General features: G+C 41.9%; 1 protein-coding gene across 5 annotated transcripts; it reads left to right on the top strand.

Moving 5' to 3' along the window:
- The first annotated feature begins 192 nt into the window (after positions 1 to 192).
- Positions 193 to 17,487, top strand: rbfox1l (RNA binding fox-1 homolog 1, like). 5 transcript variants are annotated; one of them, XM_080768809.1, is made up of 13 exons: positions 193 to 659; positions 5,636 to 5,875; positions 10,416 to 10,598; positions 10,985 to 11,038; positions 11,164 to 11,256; positions 11,536 to 11,605; positions 12,961 to 13,026; positions 13,641 to 13,782; positions 14,399 to 14,438; positions 14,846 to 14,916; positions 15,488 to 15,569; positions 16,007 to 16,712; positions 16,789 to 17,487. In XM_080768809.1, the coding sequence occupies exons 1-12, from the start codon at positions 573 to 575 to the stop codon at positions 16,049 to 16,051; spliced, it is 1,173 nt and encodes a 390-aa protein (XP_080624935.1). In that variant the 5' UTR covers positions 193 to 572; the 3' UTR covers positions 16,052 to 16,712; positions 16,789 to 17,487. The 5 variants fall into 5 exon arrangements, with proteins under 5 accessions (XP_080624935.1, XP_080624931.1, XP_080624932.1 ...); XM_080768805.1 differs by having other exon boundaries at positions 194 to 659; positions 15,956 to 16,712; XM_080768806.1 differs by having other exon boundaries at positions 194 to 659; positions 15,956 to 16,722.
- The last annotated feature ends 3,640 nt before the right edge of the window (positions 17,488 to 21,127 follow it).

Here is a 21,127-nt window from a genome sequence, read left to right as displayed (position 1 = left end):
GTGTGTGTGTGTGTGTGTGTGTGTGTGTGTGTGTGTGTGTGTGTGTGTGTGTGAGAGAGAGAGAGAGAGAGAGTGGTAAGGTGGCAATCTGAGAGAGAAGGACAGGGGGACTATTTATATAACTCTGAAATGGGACCCAGAGCATGTGTCTCTGTCTGTCAGGACGACCAACTGACAGACGCACACAAGTCGTCACTTGGTTTCTTTTCTCTTTCATTACTCTATATTCTGTCTTCCAGGACAGCTTCAGTTGTGGAGGAGTTGTTAGGTGTCTTACTTTTCTCTCTCTGAAAATCCTTCAGCTTGACTGGTTCTCCTGAAGCTGCACTCTTTAATCTCACTCCTTCGGATCACCTGTTTCCCCCTCTATTGGATTTGGCTTTTTCTTCAGATTTTTTTTCCTCTTTCTTCTCTGACTGTGATTTGCTCTCCTGTGTGCAGTGTGCTTTTTTACCACCTTCCTTTCCCCCTGTTCTCCTTGTCGTTTATCCTTTTCCCCCCCATCTCCCCCAGCGGCCCCTGTTTCCTCGCACATATTTTATAAGTTATTTATTTTTTAGTGTGGGGGGGCTATGCTTTCCTCACCTACTGTGATCCTCCAGCCTTATGGACTCCCTGTCTATCCACAGACAGCCTCATGCTACCCCGGCCTAGTTCAGGTAAACACACACCTTCACTTGCTTTTCTTACAGCGCTTTACATTTGAGTTTAACCCCCACTGGCTGTCTCAACATGTGTAACTGACTGTAGAGTAACCTTCGGTTCCTATGGCTATGGCAACAACATCTCTAAAGTTAAGAAGCTAAAGTTCCTGTTGACTTGACTCCATGGGAAACGGATGAACATGAATATGAAACTACATTCTACACACGCTAAAAGCAGCATGTGGATTAACTGTTGTTCTCCCTGAATGCACCTGCTGATGTCTCATTTATCACATTAAGACACTGGCTTAACGTGACTCACGGTCCCATGGGCTAGTGTGGCCAAAGACACAGAAAAAGTCAAATAGAATACATGTATGATAATCTGAGTATCGAAATAAACCTAAATAACTGAATTGTTTTTACATGGTGGAACAGGCATTCATTCTTGGGTGATAAGCTATCCGTGAACTGTGATCTGATCCCAAAAAGCTTGTTGATGCCTTAGAACAAGTCAAGCATATGGCCTTTAATTAATTTAGCTTTCAGATGCATTATGATGAATAACAAATATCCCAAGCATGCATGGGATATATTATCCCATACAAGTAGTGACAAGCCGGAGAAGGCCTGATGACAGCCGGCTGGACCAAACACATTTCAACAGATCTTATTTATTTCATTTCAAGGACACAGGGTTATCTTTAGTGCACTGGTCTCTGCACTGCGATGCCAACATGCTGCACACACGTGCGTGTGCCGTGCGTGCGTGCATGTAAGTATGTGTGTGTATGTATGTATGCGCGTGCGTGCGTGTGTGAGTGAGTGTGTGTGTGTGCGTGCGCGTGTGTGTGTGTTAACGCCTCTCTGTGTAAGAGGTCTCAGACATACCAGTACTGATACAATGTGTCTGGAATCCATCTACCTTGTCTCTTCTGTTCACTCCGGCTGTATTTTTAGAACTCCTTTGCCGGGGTAGATAATCACGGTGTCCAGCTTCTGTTGCCTGTAGTTAGCAGTCTATGGATGCTTCGGATGGAGAGAAGCACATATAATTGCCCTAATTGAACTATTGTGCAAGTTGAACGCAATGTTTTTGGACTGTACTATATCTCTGCATACTGTTCCTGGACCCTCTCTCACGTGACATGACCATTCAAGCATCGCAGGAATATTGTCTGGCCACGTACCTTTTTCCTCTGACCCACATGTATTCTATACTACTACACAGTGAAATCTTAGGGCTTGCTGTAAGTGATAATAATGTCAGTTAGACACCCTCGTTCACGGCCGATACCATTGGCAACAATAAGCCTCTCTGATCGACTTACTTACTTATCATGCACGCAGTCTGGTTACGACAAATGTCATGCCTTTAATGACGTGATAGGGACACAATAGTTTGAAAGCTCGTATTTTCCAGCAGCCATGCATGGTTTTTTTGTGCTAAACTGGCCAACACTCAAAAGGGCCACATCTGCAGTTCCTGTCACCCGAGTAAATCCGCCGGCAGCTGTCCCGGCGTGCACCTGGCTCTGAACCGTTGACCTGTGGCCCCAGAGCTGACAGCTGAGGAGGGGGAGGAAGGAAAGTGGTAACAAATGGTGATCAGAAAAAGACAGGGGGCGACGAGGAGGAGACGAGACACGCCGCGTGTGCTTGCTGACACGGTGATACTGTATATACAGGGACTTGGGGGTAGATAAGTGGGAGACCACACAAAGAAGGAGATATGGGTTAGCAGTGGTATAGGCCTATGATATCACCAGATGCATTCTGTTATCTCCTGCTCTCTGTCGCCCTTCTGTCTCCGTGGAGTTTGAGGTGGTGCAGCTGTTGTTGGTTGGTTGGTTGCTGGGTAGAGCACAGACATAACGTATAGGTGTGACACTGAAACTGAACAGGACTGGATTGAGACGTTACGGCTCTCTTCTAAAAGGGCTGAAAGATGCCATGTGTGATCAATTAGATTTTAATTGATGTGTGTGTGTGTGTGTGTGTGTGTGTGTGTGTGTGTGTGGGTGTGTGTGTGTGTGTGTGTGTGTGTGTGTGTGTGTGCTGGCTGCATTGTTCTGCTTTATTTCAGACAGCACAGATAGAAACCAAGGGCAAGAAGATGCATGAGGATTTAAGAGAGTATACATTCAAGCCAGGAAAAGAAATGCGTATAGATAATATTATACCAGGTCAATCATCTTCGTCCTTTATTGTCCACGTGTCTAAGTATCTATATCTTTAAGTCCTAGTGCCAACTCTTTAGAGTTTAGAGAGCAACAGCTGATGGACATATATATGGGCGGGAGACGGAGCTGTTAATCACGCCGAAGCCTTTCTAGATCAAAAAGCTCACAGTGGGATTAATTACCATGTGATGCGTTTCCCCGGCTCGCCTTGCAGTAGTAAAATGCAGAATTAACTCTGATAGGCTAGAATCCTTGTGGCTCAGCATGCTAACAACTTGGTTAAAAGATGTCACTATAGGTTTTTTAGTCCGGCCCATGTTTCCAGGTCGCACATTTGAGCCGGTTCTCTCATCACTGTCCAATTAATAAAACAAAAAAATGTCCCAGGAGAAAGACGTCTTCATGTCAAATCGTTTATTAGAAACTTTTGGCCTATGGGTGATACTATACTATACTAACACTGCTGGCAGTGCTGGCACATATTTTAAATCATGGATTGAGGAAAAAGCGTCAATTCGTTGATCATATAAGCAATACAATTCGATATACGGAGGCAATTTATAATAAGGAGTACAAAGGTCAAAGGTCAGAGCTAACAGACAACAATCCTGCAATGCAGGCTTGAAAATGTTGAATGAAAATCAGGCGACAGAATTCAAAGAATGATGTTTGAGCTCAGTGGTTGCTATAGTGCTGCTGTGAACGGATGAACATGAATTGACCTTCCAAAGAGTGCTCTCAGAGTGTGTCTCTGTCAGTTTGGAAAGCAAACATAATTTATGATAGATGTGCAAGTGAAGGGAAGTGGACATCATGTGGCTCGCTAAAGATAGCTGAAAAAGGTACATAGCTCTGTCTAGATACTGTGGTATTCTTAGAGGTGACCTTTTTGGCTGATATACTGGCCAGTGACAGAAAAAGTATTTACATTCGTAAATACAACATACATACATATTAAAGGCAGAGCTCTGTCTCAGTCACACGCGTGCGTGTGTGTGTGTGTGTGTGTGTGTGTGTGTGTGTGTGTGTGTGTGTGTGTGTGTGTGTGTGTGTGTGTGCGCCATGCGTGTGTGTGTGTGTGTGTGTGTGTGCGTGAAGTGTGAAGTGCAGGGAAGGAAGGGACAAGCAGCCGGGCACTGAGGTTGATTGGCAGGTGCAAGTGACCACAGCTGGCGTGTGGCCCCCCCTGTCCTGTGTGGTTGTTGATGGTGATTGGTGGATGAGTAGAACTTATGTTGTCGGGGGGGGGGGCGGGTAGTTGGCACAGGCATTAAAACATGAGGCAGTTGTTGGACAATACAACAGAGAACAAGGAATGCAGTGACAACGGGGTAAGAGATTCTTCTCGTGTGTATTATTATGGAGATTTGCATCGTTCACCTCTAGCTTTGCTGCGTTTAAATTTACTTACTGTGTGACATTGCGATGAGGACTTGATGAGGTCTGTTTTTCTTACTGTTTTTTTAACCCATTAAAACCAGCAAAGCATAATTTAAAGTGTAATTTTAGATTTTAGCTATGTGTGTGTGTGTGTGTGTGTGTGTGTGTCACGGAGTGACATGCTATGAGCTTGTAGATCTGCTTTTTGTAGATCTGCTTTTTGTGAGAATATCTTTTTTTAAATCAAACATTTCTAATGCGTGTAACGATATATCGACTAATATCGATCGTGATTAAATCCCAATTTGAATCGTGACGCAAACAGCAGAGGGCGCTTAAAAAAAGAGAAGAAAACACAGGATCCTTTATGAGTTTCAGTCATTTGCTACTGTATTGAAAAGAGGCAAAAATGTGTGTAAAGATTTGTGTAGGGGATTTTGTTACAAAATCGTGAAATATCGTATTGTGAACCTATAGTAGCCCAGGACATGGGGAGAGAGAGAGAGAGAGATGGGGAATGTCTCGCAGCAAAGGTTGTCGGGATCGGGATTTGAACCCGCGATACGCTGCCAGGCTGGATAATTAGCAGCCTATAGGTGCCCGGAGTCGGACGTCTACTACGGCAACCTTGACTTGGAAGAGTTTGAGAATCACTGATTCACACAACCTTTAGCCTACTTTTGAACCACTTACTGTTTATGGACACAAACATGTATTGGTTGAATTGTGAATTTTTTAGAAAACCCTATTCAATTGAAGTAAACCTTCTTTTAAACTTGAGGTAAATATCCAAGCTTGGAGGGTGATTGTGCTTGTAGACCTTTTCACTCTGCAGTTTGTGCATTTATGCTGCTGTAAAAAGGTCCATAGACTTCAGGCAAGGACTTCAGACTTCCATTCGTGACCTGATGTGGTTAATAGTCCAGCATGAAATTGGGAATGAAATTGTAACGGGTGCACTACTACACTATAGTCTACGCTGTGTCAGATTTAAGAGCAGTGAAATGTCATTTGAAGAGCAGTTGGCATGCTAATGGTTGTGTCAGGAACACCTCAGTATTTGGACCCGTGTGCAGAATAATCCAGGCAACAACGACTTGCACTCATGCAAGCACTTTTATTATAACTCAGAAAACCCTCCCAGGGCATAACATAAAGTCCCACTCTTGGGAAACTCAGTGTTATAATCGAGCAACCTAACCCATAACACAGAGTCCCTAATATACCTCCATGCTCATTAATCAAAGTCTCTTCAGCTTAGAAGCAGCAGGTGGACACAGTCTCACAATCAGCCAGGAATTAAGGGAGGCAACAGAGGGGCAAAGGTAGGGACGGCGGTCCAGGCGTGGTACGTCCTATAGGACAGGACGTGACAGCTGTTTAGATTTGTGATATGTGACTCCTCTCTTCCTCTCTCCCCCCCCACAGGGAGGCCCCGTCCCAGATGGGGGTCCGGGGGGCGGCGACCCCACCATGCCGCAGGTCTACGGCCCGCCTCCCGCCTATCCGCCGGGCCAGGCCCAGGCCACGGCCCCGGGCAGGTTGGTGCCTCAGCTCGACTTTAGCCCCGCCCATCCCGCGGCCGAATACACGGAGCACCACCAGCTCAGGGTCTACCAGGGGCCGCAGCAGCACGAGGGGGTGGAGACTCTGTCGTCCAATAGCGCGGTAAGGGACAATAGTGCGATAACTCTGAGACGCAGGTATACGTTTTATATTTTTCCCCCCCTTTTAACTTATTTCATAAATAATTGGTATGCACTCCTTGGGGTTAATACATATTCAGTGAGGTTATAGCCTGCTGCGTATGCATATCTCCTAGTAAAGGAACATGGCAAGATAAGGTTTCTTAGATCGTTATTTAGAGCCCTGCACTTCCACTTCTGTCTCCGTACAAGGAATGACCCCTGACACTCGTTAGAGAAAATTGGGGGACAGCTGAGAGACCCGTTGTTGAAAATGACCCCCCCCCCCTCCCCTCCCCCACCACCATACTATACTTCTCTCTTGTCTAACTTTTCCGGGAATGAAAGTGATAATCTGTCTGTGTGATTTGAAAGAATCTTTCACTTACACTGCAGGTGAAAATTGAGGAACATTATATAAGATTCATCCCAAAAGTAATAGTTTTATATAGGTATCATGTGTTACCGGACAACATTATGCTGTAACAACAACATAATGATAATGTTTATTCATGACAACTATACACTGGGTTGATACGTGGTCTATAGGTGAACATAAATTAAGTTATGTGATGTAAGAATTGTACTTTAGTAGCCTAGGTTGTTTCCCTTAATGTCAACACATGGTCAGGGCCTCCTTCAGAGCAACATGATGCATCTAAATGCCACAAGAACCAGACAAAAATAGATGAACTGTTTATATATATATATATATATATATCCTGTACTGGATCTGGGGCATCACATCTATTTTAACACGTTAAAGCAGCTATATAAGCAATAATATATTTTGGTTTTCAGACAGCCAGCAATGGGTAGAACGCTCCCCCCCCCCAAAAGTATAGTCTCTGCATGTGACACATCTAGGGGCCACAATCTGCATTCAAAGATGTTCCTAGAGGCTTTTTCATTGGTCGAAAGAAACCCGGTCGCAATGACTAACCAATCAGGAAGCAGACAGGCAAATCGACCAATGACAAAGCTTCTATGGAAAATCTTTGAATGCAGATTGCGGCTCCTATAGATGTGTCACGGAGACTAAATTGTTTTTGGGAGCGTTCTACCCATTGCTGGCTGTCGGAATACCAAAAAATAAATAAATTAAAAGGTCATTAAAATGTTGACATATTATTGCTTATAGCAGCTTTAACATTTAAATGAGCTATTAAAATCTGCCGCTTTCAAACAACAGTGACTTATGACTGCTTACAGCACCCGAAAGCAAGCACCATTTCCTCCTACAGCACAAATGAAACACAGTGCAAGCTAACAGAGAAAGAGCATGCACGGGGGGCTACGCAGAATTCCTCTTCATACTCTCGTAACCAAGTGTTTTGTGGCCCCGTTTATATATTCCATTAGTAGCCTGTACAGCCTACAAGGTCCGTCCTGATTTTCGGGGGGAAAACTTGAGACGCCGCCACGGAGAGAGGGGGGGGTCAAAGGCGGCCTGGATGACCCCCCTTCCCCCTCTGAAATATCACCCAGGTCCAGAAAACTACCCATGCATCGTGACATATGATATGACACCCCCACCAACACCATCACCCCCCCCCCCCCCCCCCCCCAACCCAACCACACCCACCATCCCTCTACCCCACCCATAGTCCCATTTATGACACCCCCCCCCCCGTCGTTTCGGGACTCCGTCACATAGGGCGCGTTCGGAAATACCGCACCGGAGCGCACTCACCTATTAGATTGCATTGCACAGTGCGCTCAGTGTGCTATTTCCGAACTCGCCCATAATAGTGACGTCGCTATCCCGGAGTGGGGAGGCCGGGCGAAAAGTTCTTTTAACTTATTTTCATGTTGCAAATTGAAAACAAAAAAGCTGTGGTAAACATTGAGTGTGTATTCTCTGCACGGTTTTTGATTGTTTTCTTTTTGCAGAATTTCTTTCTCGTTTGAGAAACGTGGAAGCACGAGCAATATTCTGTCTGAAATTCGGCACAAGCTTTAAAAAAAAAAGAAAACATAGTTTGACAGATCGTTTTACCACATATCATTTTACTACAGTCATTTGCATTTAATCATTTGCACTGATTAAATACCCTCCTCAAATTTGAATCCCAACATCGGACAATAAGTCAAAAACACAACTTTTGCCTGGCGCCCCCCAGTCGTGGAGTAGCACTATGTGACCCCGAGCTACAGTTATTGGGGGGAAGTCACAGGTGGGGCTACCCCCTACCCCCCCCCCCCTCCCCTCCCCTCCCCTCCCACCCACACTCTTAGCCTGTGTCTGGGTTTTTTTTGTGCGAGTGAATGTATTGGTGTGTGACGATATGATACACTGCTGTCTCCTGGTAGTTATAGCCGATGGCAAGCCAGCGTACTGCAATACAGTAGCCTGTGTGCACTGTGTGAATGTGTGTCTGTGCCATCCCCCCTCTGTATCTGTCCGTCCCCGTCCCCGTCCCCCACATATTAATGATGCCCCCCACCCACCTTTTAACCCCTGGCAGAAACTGCAGCACCGTGACCCCCAGACTGACCCTTTGGAACGTTCTCTTTTGACTTCTTGCCCCCCCTCTTACTTTTCAAGCTTTTTGCACTACTTCCTGCCTTGTTCTATTTATTTATTACTGTATTTCTATATATCTCTCTCTCTCTCTCTCTCTCTCTCTCTCTATACTACTGTATCTACTGTATATTGTATCTACTTAAACATATAGCTAGCTACTTTTGTATAATAGGATAGGATGCAAGGATTACATGGAATTAAAACCATTTCCAGCATATTTTTCTACTTTAGCATTTGTATCCTTTCAGTTCTTAACATTTTCCTTTCACTTGCGCTCTGCTCCCTCTCACACTGCTGAAGCTCACTCTGTTTTTATTTTTGCCTTATTTCCCCCCCTTTCCGTTTTTCCACTTTCTTATTCCGATTTTGACCCAAACAAAATCCGTAACATCTTTTTGCAACATTTGATAATGCAGGATGATGAACAACCCCCCCCCCCCTCCCTCCACACATACACACACACACGCACGCACACACTGGCATCGTGATGCATTGTGGGAGATTGGGTGTTTTTTTGGTTTTGGCACAATTGTTCTGCATGAGGATATCATCAGTTCACACTGTGCAGCACAACAGAGTGTATTACCATGTATCACTACTGCGTAGATATGTGTTATATATTCATGTAACAAGGTAAAAAGGAGGCTAGCTATAGCGTTCACCACTTTGGTTTTTGCCTGTCAGAGAAAGCTTGATATAGCTTATACGTCTGAATTGTATCTGGGGATGGAGCTCGTTAGCACCTTATTGATCAGGCTTAACGACACAGGTTCTTATCCAGCCCACTATCGACTCGAGCATTTTCTATTATTTTGTGGAAAGACGAGAGACGACAATAAATTCGAAACAGAACCAGTATCTTATACTATAGGGCCTTCAAATACAGTAGTTTTCTAACAGACATAATTCAAATTGACCTTTTTTACTTTTGGAAAATAATATTGAAGAAACTGTTGACTGGTTAATGTGTGTACCGTCACATTAAAAGCGTCATTTTGTTTACCCGGGCAGCGATGGTTGTCAGGCACCAATGCACTTTACAGACATGTTCGTGCCAGCATGGGTGATTAGATTTATTTATTGATTGCCTCTTGTCTTGATTGTATAACAGGCTTGATAAGCCCAAAGCCTATTGATACCGGGCACTCAATAAGCTTGTTATCGGGTTTTTTCAGGTATCGGGTTTCGAGCTCCATCCCAATTAAATCGTATCCGTTACAACAGAGTGACAAAACTATAACCTTTAGGTGGCGGCAGGTCTGTCTAATCTCCTTGGTTGGTAGAGCAGCATACGCAGTATGACGGTTGTTATTCTCTCTAACGGGCATGTTAATAGACGCCTAACTAAAATGGGAGCCCTGTTCGTTCACGCCTCCTCACAGTTTGCCTGAGAAGAAGCACTGGATGCTGATGAATGCTGGTTGAACCTTGGTTTTGATCACCTGACTCTGTGAAAGTTTATCAACGTGTTAATTGTGCTAAAGTCTGACTCATACTCCGGAGTACGAGCATACGTCGCTCGCAGACAAGATCAGGTCTCGTCTGCGAGCGACGCCGCGTACGGATGGACTATGAATCAAGCTTAATGCCACTTCTCATTCAATTCACCTTTTCATTGCATAAAACGCAGCACATTTCAGAAAATAAATTTGACGGAGAAATCCAAGTGAGATTTCCAACAAACCGATTCTATAAGACAGTCGGCTACAAGTGATCTCCTGCATGCACAAGTATACACTCACGTCTGTTCTTTAGATTTGTTTATAATTGCATCAAAGCTGTGCCTGCTCCTTTCATTGAAAATCTTGTTTTGTTTTTTTATCTTCAAACCTCCTCCCACCTCCCCTTTCTACGTTCTGTGTTCTCCGTGTTCGTCTCCTCTCCACTCGACCCGTCCCTCTATCATCTCTCCTTTTTTTTGCCCGTCTCTACCTCCTCCTCTTCCTCCTCTTCTTCCTCCCCTTTTCGTTGTCCTCCTCCTCCTCCTCCTCATCAGGACGATCTTGCCCTGGTCCCCGTGACCTCTGACCCCCAGTCTCTGAGCGTGTCTGTGGGGTCCGGGGGCGGAGCGGGCGACGGGAGCGATGAAGAGGGCTCGGGCAAGGCCCAGCCCAAACGGCTCCACGTCTCCAACATCCCCTTCAGGTTCCGGGACCCGGACCTCAGGCAGATGTTTGGGGTAAAGCAAATGCTTTTCGACCATTTTCCGTAACCAAGGCCACATTATTGATTTGGCATTTGAGCCACAGACCACCATTTGATGACATTTAGCCTCTGATTGACCAGACAGTAGTGGCTTTGTGGTTAGAGTGTCCGCCCTGAAACTGGGAGGTCGGGGGTTCATACCAAAGACTGTAGAAATGGGACCCAACCACTGGGGTAACGAGATGATGCTAGTTAATTTACTGTAAAGCTGCTGTGAATAAAATGTTAGTTTGACCAATCTCATCTGTGTGGTAGAGCAGTGGCTCCCAAACCTTTTAGCTAGAAACGCTAAAGAGAAACTAGACGTTTTTCTACAGATTGCATGACAAAATGCGTTTCCTTTCTTCTTTTGTCTTTTAGCAATTTGGTAAGATTCTGGATGTGGAAATCATCTTCAATGAGAGGGGATCCAAGGTGGGTTTAATATCTCAATAATGAAACAGAAGTATTACTAGAATAGATGAAAGAATAATGCCATGTGATAAACCATCGACTCCTGTAAATGCAATGTAAACACTCTTCACCATTCTAACCTGCAGGGCTTTGGGTTCGTGACCTTTGAAAGTGCGATGGAAGCTGACCGAGCGAGAGAAAAGCTGAACGGAACCATTGTGGAAGGGAGGAAAATCGAGGTGAGTCTGTCCGCACAGTTTGTGCACTTAATTTAGAACACAAAAGGAATGCATAGATAGTCATCTAGGATAAGTAAACTGAGAACATAACGTTCATAACAGTAGAATATCTGCATGATGAAACTATGTACATATTTTAGCTACGCCTGCAACGTCGTCGAGGCTAGGGCAAGTGCTATGGCAGTGCAATACGGGCTAAGGTGGAGTCTGAAGAGGTGAGTTTTCAGACTGCGGCAGAATAATATAGTTTCCACTGCATTTTCTTTCTCGCGTCCTCAGGTGAATAACGCCACGGCCAGAGTGGTCACGAAGAAGCCCCAGACGCCTCTAGGGAATGGTGAAGTTCCAAGTAAGACACATTTTCTGTATTGTTCAGGGAAAACATTTGTTATAGTACAGGATGGGCCACTCACTCCAGAGGGCCAACATTGCATATTACTGTCGTATAGCAGAAATTGCTGATGTACAAACTCAAAACGCTTTGCTGCGACGCAATTTGAGCTTGTAGATCTGCTATTTTTATTATTTTTATTTAAATTGAAATCCTGAATTATTTTTTTAATTGGAATCCTGAAAATGTTTATGTAATTTCAAATGCCTTTAATTATAATTATGTTACTTTATGAACTAAATACAAATACGTTGGACATAAAGACAAAAATATTTTAATACTAGTCATTATAGGCTACTAATTTAGACTGAAGTAATTAAAACGGGTCATTGTTGGGAATTGTAACAGCTGAAATAAATAATATATAAATATTCCGATATTAAAGGACCACTTCACCACTTCATATAATCATAATATCACTAATAATCGTGATAAAATGGCACAATTTTGTTCTACTCTGTGGGCAGTTCAGCAACCCGTAGCATATACTATACATAGTGTGTGTGTGAGTGAAGCAGAGAACCTACCGTCCAGGTAGGACAGAAACAGGGGATCGCTCTGGGACTTAGACTTAGCTCGCCATTGTGTTCATCATCATCGTCGTTCGGGGTTTCATGAACTAAAAGGGAGAAACCTGAACACAAAAAGGCCAAATTAAATATCTTACCAAAATAATTAGCTGATCTACAACAGCATACAAGCAAACCAGCATTTACAAATGTCAAATCATCTTTTACGTTTCAAACATAAACAAAACCAAACTAAACAGTTCAAACACTTCAAACATTTCAAATAATAAACTCACCAATTCAGTTCAAGTGCTACAGCTCATCAGTTCGGTTCATCAGTATGTATTTGGAGGTCTAAAACCAATCATCAGTATCAGTGTTAATATCATGAATTGTAAGGAAGAAGTAAAAATGGTAAAATGTTTGTAGAGGAAAGGGATACAGACCTGCCACAGCCAGTGATGTGCACCTCACTGACTGAGACAAAATGGCTGTGCTTTATACTAGGGTGTGGTGATGATTGGTGTGACTGAGTGAGTGAGTGATCGGTGTGATGAGCTGTGAACTGATGCAGATGGTACATGTGACCATACAAATGCATGCATACTGATGCATACAAACAGATACAAATACAGACATACAATTATAAACCTGGGTTACATGAGGGACACATTAAGTGAAGGTGGGGGCCGTACGTGGCCCCCGGGCCACCAGTTGCCCGTGTACTGTAGTCTCTATGTTATAGTACACACCCAGCTTAACACGCACTCTCTCTGCTTGTTTTTCTTTCTTCTTTCGCTGTAGCTTCTGGATGGAAGATCAACCCAGTCATGGGAGCCATGTACGCACCTGAACTCCTGAACTACACCGGTAAGGATAATAAATACAAACCCAACCCAGTCAATGCACGTCATTATTTCAAAAAGGTGAAGGACCATAACCATAATGGCGTTTTTGCATGTTTACTGGAACCGCAATTCTGACTGTAAGTCACAATGAGTCAAATGTTATCCATTTCATGTCAATATGGTAATATGGTATATATCGTGTAAGAACCCAGCATGGTTCTCCTTGAAGTTAAAGTCCTAATTTAATGGAAATGTCCCAATCTGTCCCAACTTTGTGTTTTATTGAGTAAGCAAAGCAAAGCAAAGTTACTATGTTTACCCAGGGTAACTAAGGACTAAGCTCAAGAACTTGTTTACAGCCAGGCCCTGCTCATAGAACATTTCATGGTAGGGGGTTCAATGCCTTGCTCAAGGGCACTTCAGCGGTGGTCATTTTAACGTGCCGGTCCGGGGATATACGAACGATAGCGACCTTTCCGATATCAAGACCGCTCCGCAAACCGCTCGGCGTTCGGCCACCGCCGCTACCCACTGTGTTACCGCTGAGTGACTTTACAGCACGATATTATTATATTCATTCCTCTCTCTCTCTCTCTCTCTGCTGTTGTTGTTGTTGTTTTTTCCCTGTACATTCAGTGGCCAGTTTCCCCTACCCCATGGCCACGCCCACGCTGGCCTACCGCGGCGCTGCGCTGCGGGGGCGGGGCCGCGCCGTCTACAACACGATTCGCTCCTCTGCCGCTGCAGCCACGCCCACCGCCGTCCCTGGATACCCTGGGTAGGACCATGCCCCGCCTCCTATGGGTCCTCTTTAGCCAAAGTGGCAATTAAGAGTTAATGTGCTCATTTCATGTGGTGGAGTACTTTTTATTTAAGTACATGCATTTAAGTACAATTTTGAGGTATTTGTACTTTACTTGAGTTTGAGTATTTCCAATTTCCAGTACTTCTTACTTCTACTCCACTACATCTCGGAGGCAAATGTTGTACCACTGCATTTATTTGAAAACTTTAGTTACCAGATAGATTTTGATTATTATTACAAAACATACTGTATAAGCACTTGAAAATCCACTTGAAAATAGCCGATCTACAAGCTTACAATGCGTCACGATGCGACGCTTTGTGAGCTTATAGATCTACTATTTTCAAAACATTTGCATACATTTGGAAACTTGAAATGACACATTTTGCATAATAAGTACTTTTACTTTTGGTACTTTAAGTACATGCCAATACTTTTGTACTTTTACTCAAGTACATTTTGATTTCCGCACTTTTACTTGTAACAAAGTATTTCCATGTTGCAGTATTGATACTTTTACTTTTGAGTACTTTTTCCACCACTGATTTAATTCATACTAAATATATTTATATATTCTATGTTTTATTAGGGTGGTATACCAAGATGGATTGTATGGAGCAGAAGTCTACGTAAGTGTCTTCAAGGGCATGTTTTGTAAATTCTTATTTAAAGTATTTTATTTCAATTTTAAAAGGCCATTTCACCCCTGGAAGAAACTGCAATCACTCAATATTAATACTATCTGTAGTAGATTACAGTAACACAATTTGAAATGTGCACTCTACGGACAGACTTTATTGTTGAATTCCTACAACGACCATAATTGTTATTTTGCAATATAAATTGGGGTCCCGCTGGGATAATGAGTGCCAATTTGGGGGTCCTTGACATGAAAACGTTTGGGAACCACTGTCCTAAACAACCTAAAAAAATAAGATCATGGTTGCAAAAGGGGTGAAGTACGTGGCCCTTTGAGAAAGTCTCTTTGTTGCCGTCCGAGACATATCACATGACACGTTGATCTCCGTCCAATCAGGGAGGCTACCCTGCTGCAGCTTACAGAATGGCCCAATCAGCATCCGCAGCCACGGCAACCTACAGTGACGGGTAAGCAGCCAGGCGACCTTTCAAAAAGAATGACATCACGCTCATAAAGTCATGGAGCGTGTGAGCTGAGGCTTGAAAACACTTTGCCCGGCCTTGAGGTTAAATTGTTGTCGTTAAGAGTGATTCCATTCCATTCCTTAGGAGCAGACGTTTCGGTTTCTGAACAAAGGCGGTCTAGTTAGTATGCGCGGTTGTTTATCAAGAATCAAGAGGGCTGCGTTTGTCACGCCCTCGTACAGGTTGTACACGCGGAAGCAGTCTGACTACTGTGTTGTTTTCAGGCCTAAGGAAAACAATATTATATACTTAATACACCTATTTTGTGTCTAAAAAGACACTAAACTGGGACTGTTGTATAGGCTACTGACTGTAGTGTAGGTGAAATTAAAAATGTTTGTGCTATAACTGTAAAGGCCTATTCATAGTCCAGTTTTCGGTGACCACCGAAACGGTGGTTAGTAAAAACATAATAGAGATGTGTTGTGTGAGCGTTGTGTTTTGGTCACCGAAAACTGGACTATGAAAAAAAGGCCTTATAAGAACTTGTATCGCCCATTTCCGTTTTGTCTAGATATGGCCGTGTTTACACAGCAGCTGCAGACCCGTACCACCATTCAGTGGGTCCGACAGCCGCATATGGAGTTGGAACGATGGTACGTAATAATAGTCGGAACTTTTCGCAGTCATTTTTAACAATGTCAAGACACAAGCGTGCACACCAGGGATGGGACGATAATCGTTATTATCGTTTATCGTCATTTTAAAAATAAATAAAAAAAACATTCAGTACGCTCTTATTTCACTCTACACAAGTCGAATCGCCAAAAATGGCAGATCTACAAGCTCACGACATGTTGCAACGCGTTGTGATCTTGTAGATTGGCTATTGGGGGGGGGGGGGGGGGGGGGGGGCGGCGGCTTCACGTGGTTAACAAAAGTGGCATTTTCAAGTTTTACACATATTTTTTTTTATTATCGCGATAATGTCGTTAATCGCAATTATGTGTAATGTAACTTTCATATCATCCCATCCCTATAGAGCACGTCAGCACTGCAGGAGCTCGGGGCTTATTTATCCGTTCCATTTCAGGCCAGTTTGTACAGAGGGGGATACAACCGCTTTACGCCTTACTAAAGGCCGGGCCGGGCCGGAAGCACATTTTGAAGTCTCTCCTTAAAGTCTGGGACCGTCATGGACGCCGCAGCCCAGGTGCGCACGAGGTCAATCATTAAGCTAATATGGAACAGGTGGGGGAGGACCTCCACGTACTTCCTGTCTGCATCGCAAACTCTCTCCACCGAGAGACTAAAAAACAGACTGCTATGTGCAAATGCCATAGGAGTGAATCCACTATTTATTCTGCTGAAGAATACTTAGTATATCTGGTGCAGGTTGTTTTTTTTTCTTCCTAATTTATAGACGGTTGTTCAAAACATTAAGTTTTTTAACCACTGAGTGACGTTTGAAGAGTTTTGAAGAGCTTACTGTGGCTTAAAAGAGATCTTCCCGTGGATGGCGTTTAATAGACGGCTCAGTATGCCATACATTTTTCCCCTGATTTATACTTCATCTGATGATGACGGAGCATAAATAAGGCATTTAAGGATTTTTTTTCTTTTTTTTAATGTTTGACTGGTCGAGGTGCAATAGACTGTTAGAATGGGTCACATCCGACGTTTTCAAGTTTCACGGGTTAAACTGGAGAACATTTTATAAAATATTGAATGGTTTTGATGACTGATCAAAGCTGTTTTTTTTGTGGAAGATGTGTGAGTGTGTGTGTGTGTGTGTGTGTGTGTGTGTGTGTGTGTGTGTGTGTGTGTGTGTGTGTGTGTGTGTGTGTGTGTGTGCGTGTGCGTGCGCGTGTGGAGGAGGGGTGAGAGAGAGAAACAATGGGAATGTAATTATCATCATTGTTCATAAAACAGAGACATCTATGACACTACTATATTTGCCTGGAGAAATGGGACATAACTGGATTTGCGTTAAATCTTTGCTTCTTTAACAATCTACCTCTCTTACATTTTAAACCTTTACAGGGCTCAATTGTAGTTATTTTCTGGGCTATATATATATATATATACTGTATACTATATATAAGCAGCATTTTCTTTCTTCTTTTCGTTTCCTGTATTCTCGCGGATACCTTCACTCAAATTCTTGTTCGCTATTCAGTGCCCGATTTGTGTTCTTCGATTATTGTTTCACATACTGTATACAGTATTTAGACGTCCATGTAGACAAGGCCGGGAACCTTGCAAGTATACATTTGTAGTTTATTTTCTACTGTTGGCCAAAGACAAGAAGGTGCTGGAATGTGGGGAAATAATTATACCTTACTGTATATCCTTAACCCACATTGACACACTTGGCTTAAAAAAACAACACCTTGATGTGTATTTTCCTCTTTCAGACTATTCTCTCAGAGTGCCTTTTTTCTTTCTCTGAGTTAAACTGTGGAGACTTTCTTGATGTCCTCTTTAGACCGTTTCTTCACTTTTCTGTTTCTGTTCCGTCTTCACTGATGTGAGTTTGGTGTTTTTACCTCTGAATAAAACTCTCTTTCTGTTTCCCCTCTTTACTCTTTTGTTGTTTCTGCACATTCTCTTGTCTCTCGTCGTTTTTTTTGGTTTCTGATTTTCCTATCTTTCACTGTAGATTATTATGCCACCGACGGCAAGGGCTACAGTATTTTCTACTAGAACTACATTCTCTCCTCTCCCTTTTATGTCTTGCTATTGTACTCTATTCTCTAATTTATTTTCTCTTATTTTATAATTTATTTTCTCTTCTCATTCTCTTCTCATTCTCTTCTCTGCCCATTCTCTTCTCTTCTCTTCTCTTCTCTTCTCTGTCCATTCTCTTCTATACCCTTCTTTCTTCTAATTAGGATAATTAGCAATGAAAAGTAATACAAATGGTAGGCCTACTATGTATCCACTTCTGCTGACCAGCATTACACCATTTAGCTTAGTTTTTTCCTCTTTCTCTAAGTAGCATTGCTTGCCTTATTCCCGGATTCTTTCTTTTGTAAGATTACGCATTTCATTAACCATGGTTCACAACATGATTAATATAATCATACATTATGAGATTATGAGATTGCACATTCATTAATTTTACAAAGGGTTCTTTCTGATCATTGGGTTCAGCTTCAGCTTATGACAAAACACACATGAACACATCATCAAAATTCTATATGAGTGCAAATCACTTTTGAAATATTTTTGCATTTCATTGAAACGCAAAATTATTTTATTTCAAAATGTATCTACGTGAATTAGTCACTGTGGTAAGTGCTATCGTTACCAAATGATGAGGTACTTTTGTAGTTTAATTCTACACTTTAATCTCTTGCTTTTTGTTGTTGCAACTTCATTGTTTTCAGAAAGGCTTGTTTTCCTACCCTTGTCCTTCAGCCTTAACGTTCTATTCTAGCTAGTTAATAGATAGTAGTAGTAGTAGTGTAATGTTTATTTATATATATATATATATATATATATATATATATATATATATATATATATATATATATATATAATATATACTTTTATGTTTTCTTGCTTTGCTTCTGATTTTTCTTAATTTTCCATATTCTGTTATGCTTTGCTTGGCTCATCTTCTTTCCTGCTGCTATATTAGTTATTTTTCTTTTTATCTTTGTTTCCATCATTTCTTTCCTCTTTCCGTTTCCCCTCTCTACTCTTCTGTTGTTTCTGCACATTCTTAGCTTTCACTCTCCTTAAGCAGTTAACATGTCACAGACACCAAGGGCTACTGTATGTTCTCCTTTCTTTCACCATCTTGCTATTCTATTCTATTCTATTTTGCCCTTTTCTGTATTGAAAGAGGGCCTCTCCAATTCTGTGTGGTTTCTGTTTGCTCCTTTGTCATTCCCTTGCTCTCTCATCTGATTTTCTTTTAGTCTGTATACATCTATTATTTTCTATTCCACTGTGTATCTATTCTATTCAGTATTTATTATAATGTAATTTCTGTATCTATTTTACTTTGAATCCAATCTATCTATTTATCTTTATCCTCTATTTTACTCTGTATCTAAGCTATTCCATTCGCTTCTACTGTGTGTGTGTGTGTGTGTGTGTGTGTGTGTGTGTGTGTGTGTGTGTGTGTGTGTGTGTGTGTGTGTGCGCGCGCGCGCGTGTGCATGTGCGTGTGTGTGCTGTGTACTTCAATGAAAGTTGAATAAACAAAACAGACCTTTGGGGGTCTTTGGGGGTAGAGCTCTTTCTTGGGTAGACCTTCAGCTTGCTTGTTTGTTAGTTGTGTGAATGTCACCACCACCAGCCTTTAACAGGTGTTCAATCAGTCAAATGAGCACCAGCATCCATCTTGCAGCTGATGCACCCTGGGAGATGTAGTTTGTCTGGGGTGTCTTGTAGAAGATCCATGCTCCATTTATGAGTTTTAACTCAACAGGCAGTGTAGGGTTATTCTTTTCTTCAGATTCTCTCTTCCCTTCTCTCACTGCGCTGGTGTAATGTTTATAGCATTGTACCTTTTCTTGCTTCTGCTTTTTCTTAATTTTCCATTTTTCTTTATGCTTTGCGTGGCTCATCTCCTTTCCTGCTGCTATATTAGTTATTTTTCTGCTTTCATTTTTCTTTTATCTTCTTTTAGTTTCAATAATTTCCCTCTATATACTCTATATACTGTTGTTTCTGGACATTCTCCGGTCTCTCTACATTTTTTTCTTCTGATTTCCTTATCTTTCACTGTCATAAGGTGCAGTTAATATCTCACTGACACCAAGGGCTACTGTATTTCTATTTCACTCTCTAGTCTGTATCTAAGCTATTCTATTCTACTGTGTATCTATTCTATTCAACTCTGTATATATCTTCTTATTTCTATTCAGTATCTATTACAATATATTTTCTGTATCTATTCATTCTACCATGTATCCATTCTATTCTATTCTACTCTATTCTTCTCTGTATCTATTCTATACTGTGTCTACTCTATTCTACTCTAATGCAATTCTGTTCTTTACGGTGCGTGTTTCTATTCTATTTTACTCTGTATCTTTTCTGTGAGTTTCACTCTGGATTTTGCTGTGTACTTCAATGAAAAGAGGGTTCTCTTCTCTTCTCTTCTCTTCTCTTCTCTTCTCTTCTCTTCTCTTCTCTTCTCTTCTCTTCTCTTCTCTTCTCTTCTCTTCTCTTCTCTTCTCTTCTCTTCTCTTCTCTTCTCTTCTCTTCTCTCTTGCCTTATCTCCCCATTCTATTCTATCGTCTTTTCTTTTCTATAGACCTTTCTTTTCTTTTCTTTTCTTTTCTTTAGACCTTTGTATTATTTTCTTTTCTTCTCTTCCATGCCGGATCCATGCTTTCTAATCTAATCTGTTTTATCCTTGCCCTTGACTTCAAGACTTCTCTTCTACCTCAGTTTATTGGTTCTGTTCTTTGCTCTGCGTTTCTGCAACTGTCCACTCTACTTTCTAAAATGTATTTACTATTTAAGCATGGCTTTGTTTTGTTTTTCTCTTGTCTATTCCACATTCTACCTTTACAAAGGGTAAACATTTACAATTTACAACAATTTAAAATACACATGAACACCCAAAAATCAACAAAATTCTAAATACGTGCAAATCACTTTTGAGTAATTTTAAGCGTAATTTAACATTTTAATCTCTTGTTGCACCTTGTTTTCAGAAATGCTTATTTTCCGACCCTTTTCCTTCAACCTAAACGTTCTATACTAGCTAGTAAACAGATGTAGTGTAATTGTTTACTTTAGCATATTGTTATACTTTTATGTTCTCTTGCTTCAGCTTTTTCTTAATTTTCCAGATTCCATAATCTTGTATGCTTTGCTTGGCTCATCTCCTTTCCTGCTGCTATATTAGTTGTTTTTCTGCTTTCATTTTTCTTTTATCTTTGCTTCCATAATGACTTCCCTCTTTCCTTTTCCCCTCTGTGCTCTTCTGTTGTTTCTAATCTGCACATTCTCATTCTCCGGTCTCTCACGTTCTTATTTCTGATTTCCTTGTCTTTCACTGTCCTTAAGGTGCAGTTAATATATCTCTGTTCTAAATGTCCTTTGCTGTCTCATCTGGTTTGCTCTATTCTATTTCACTCTCTAATCTATTCTGGTCTACTGTGTATCTATTCTATTTCACACTGTAGGTTCTATTCTATTCAGTCTCTACACTCAGTATAGTATTTTCTTCTACTTTGAATCCAT

The sequence above is a fragment of the Protomyctophum bolini genome (genome assembly GCF_963924005.1).
Source record: "Protomyctophum bolini genome assembly, chromosome: 7".
In the NCBI taxonomy this organism is placed as follows: domain Eukaryota; kingdom Metazoa; phylum Chordata; class Actinopteri; order Myctophiformes; family Myctophidae; genus Protomyctophum; species Protomyctophum bolini.
Note: the sequence above shows the minus strand (reverse complement) of the source record. Positions and strands in the feature narration are given on the sequence as shown.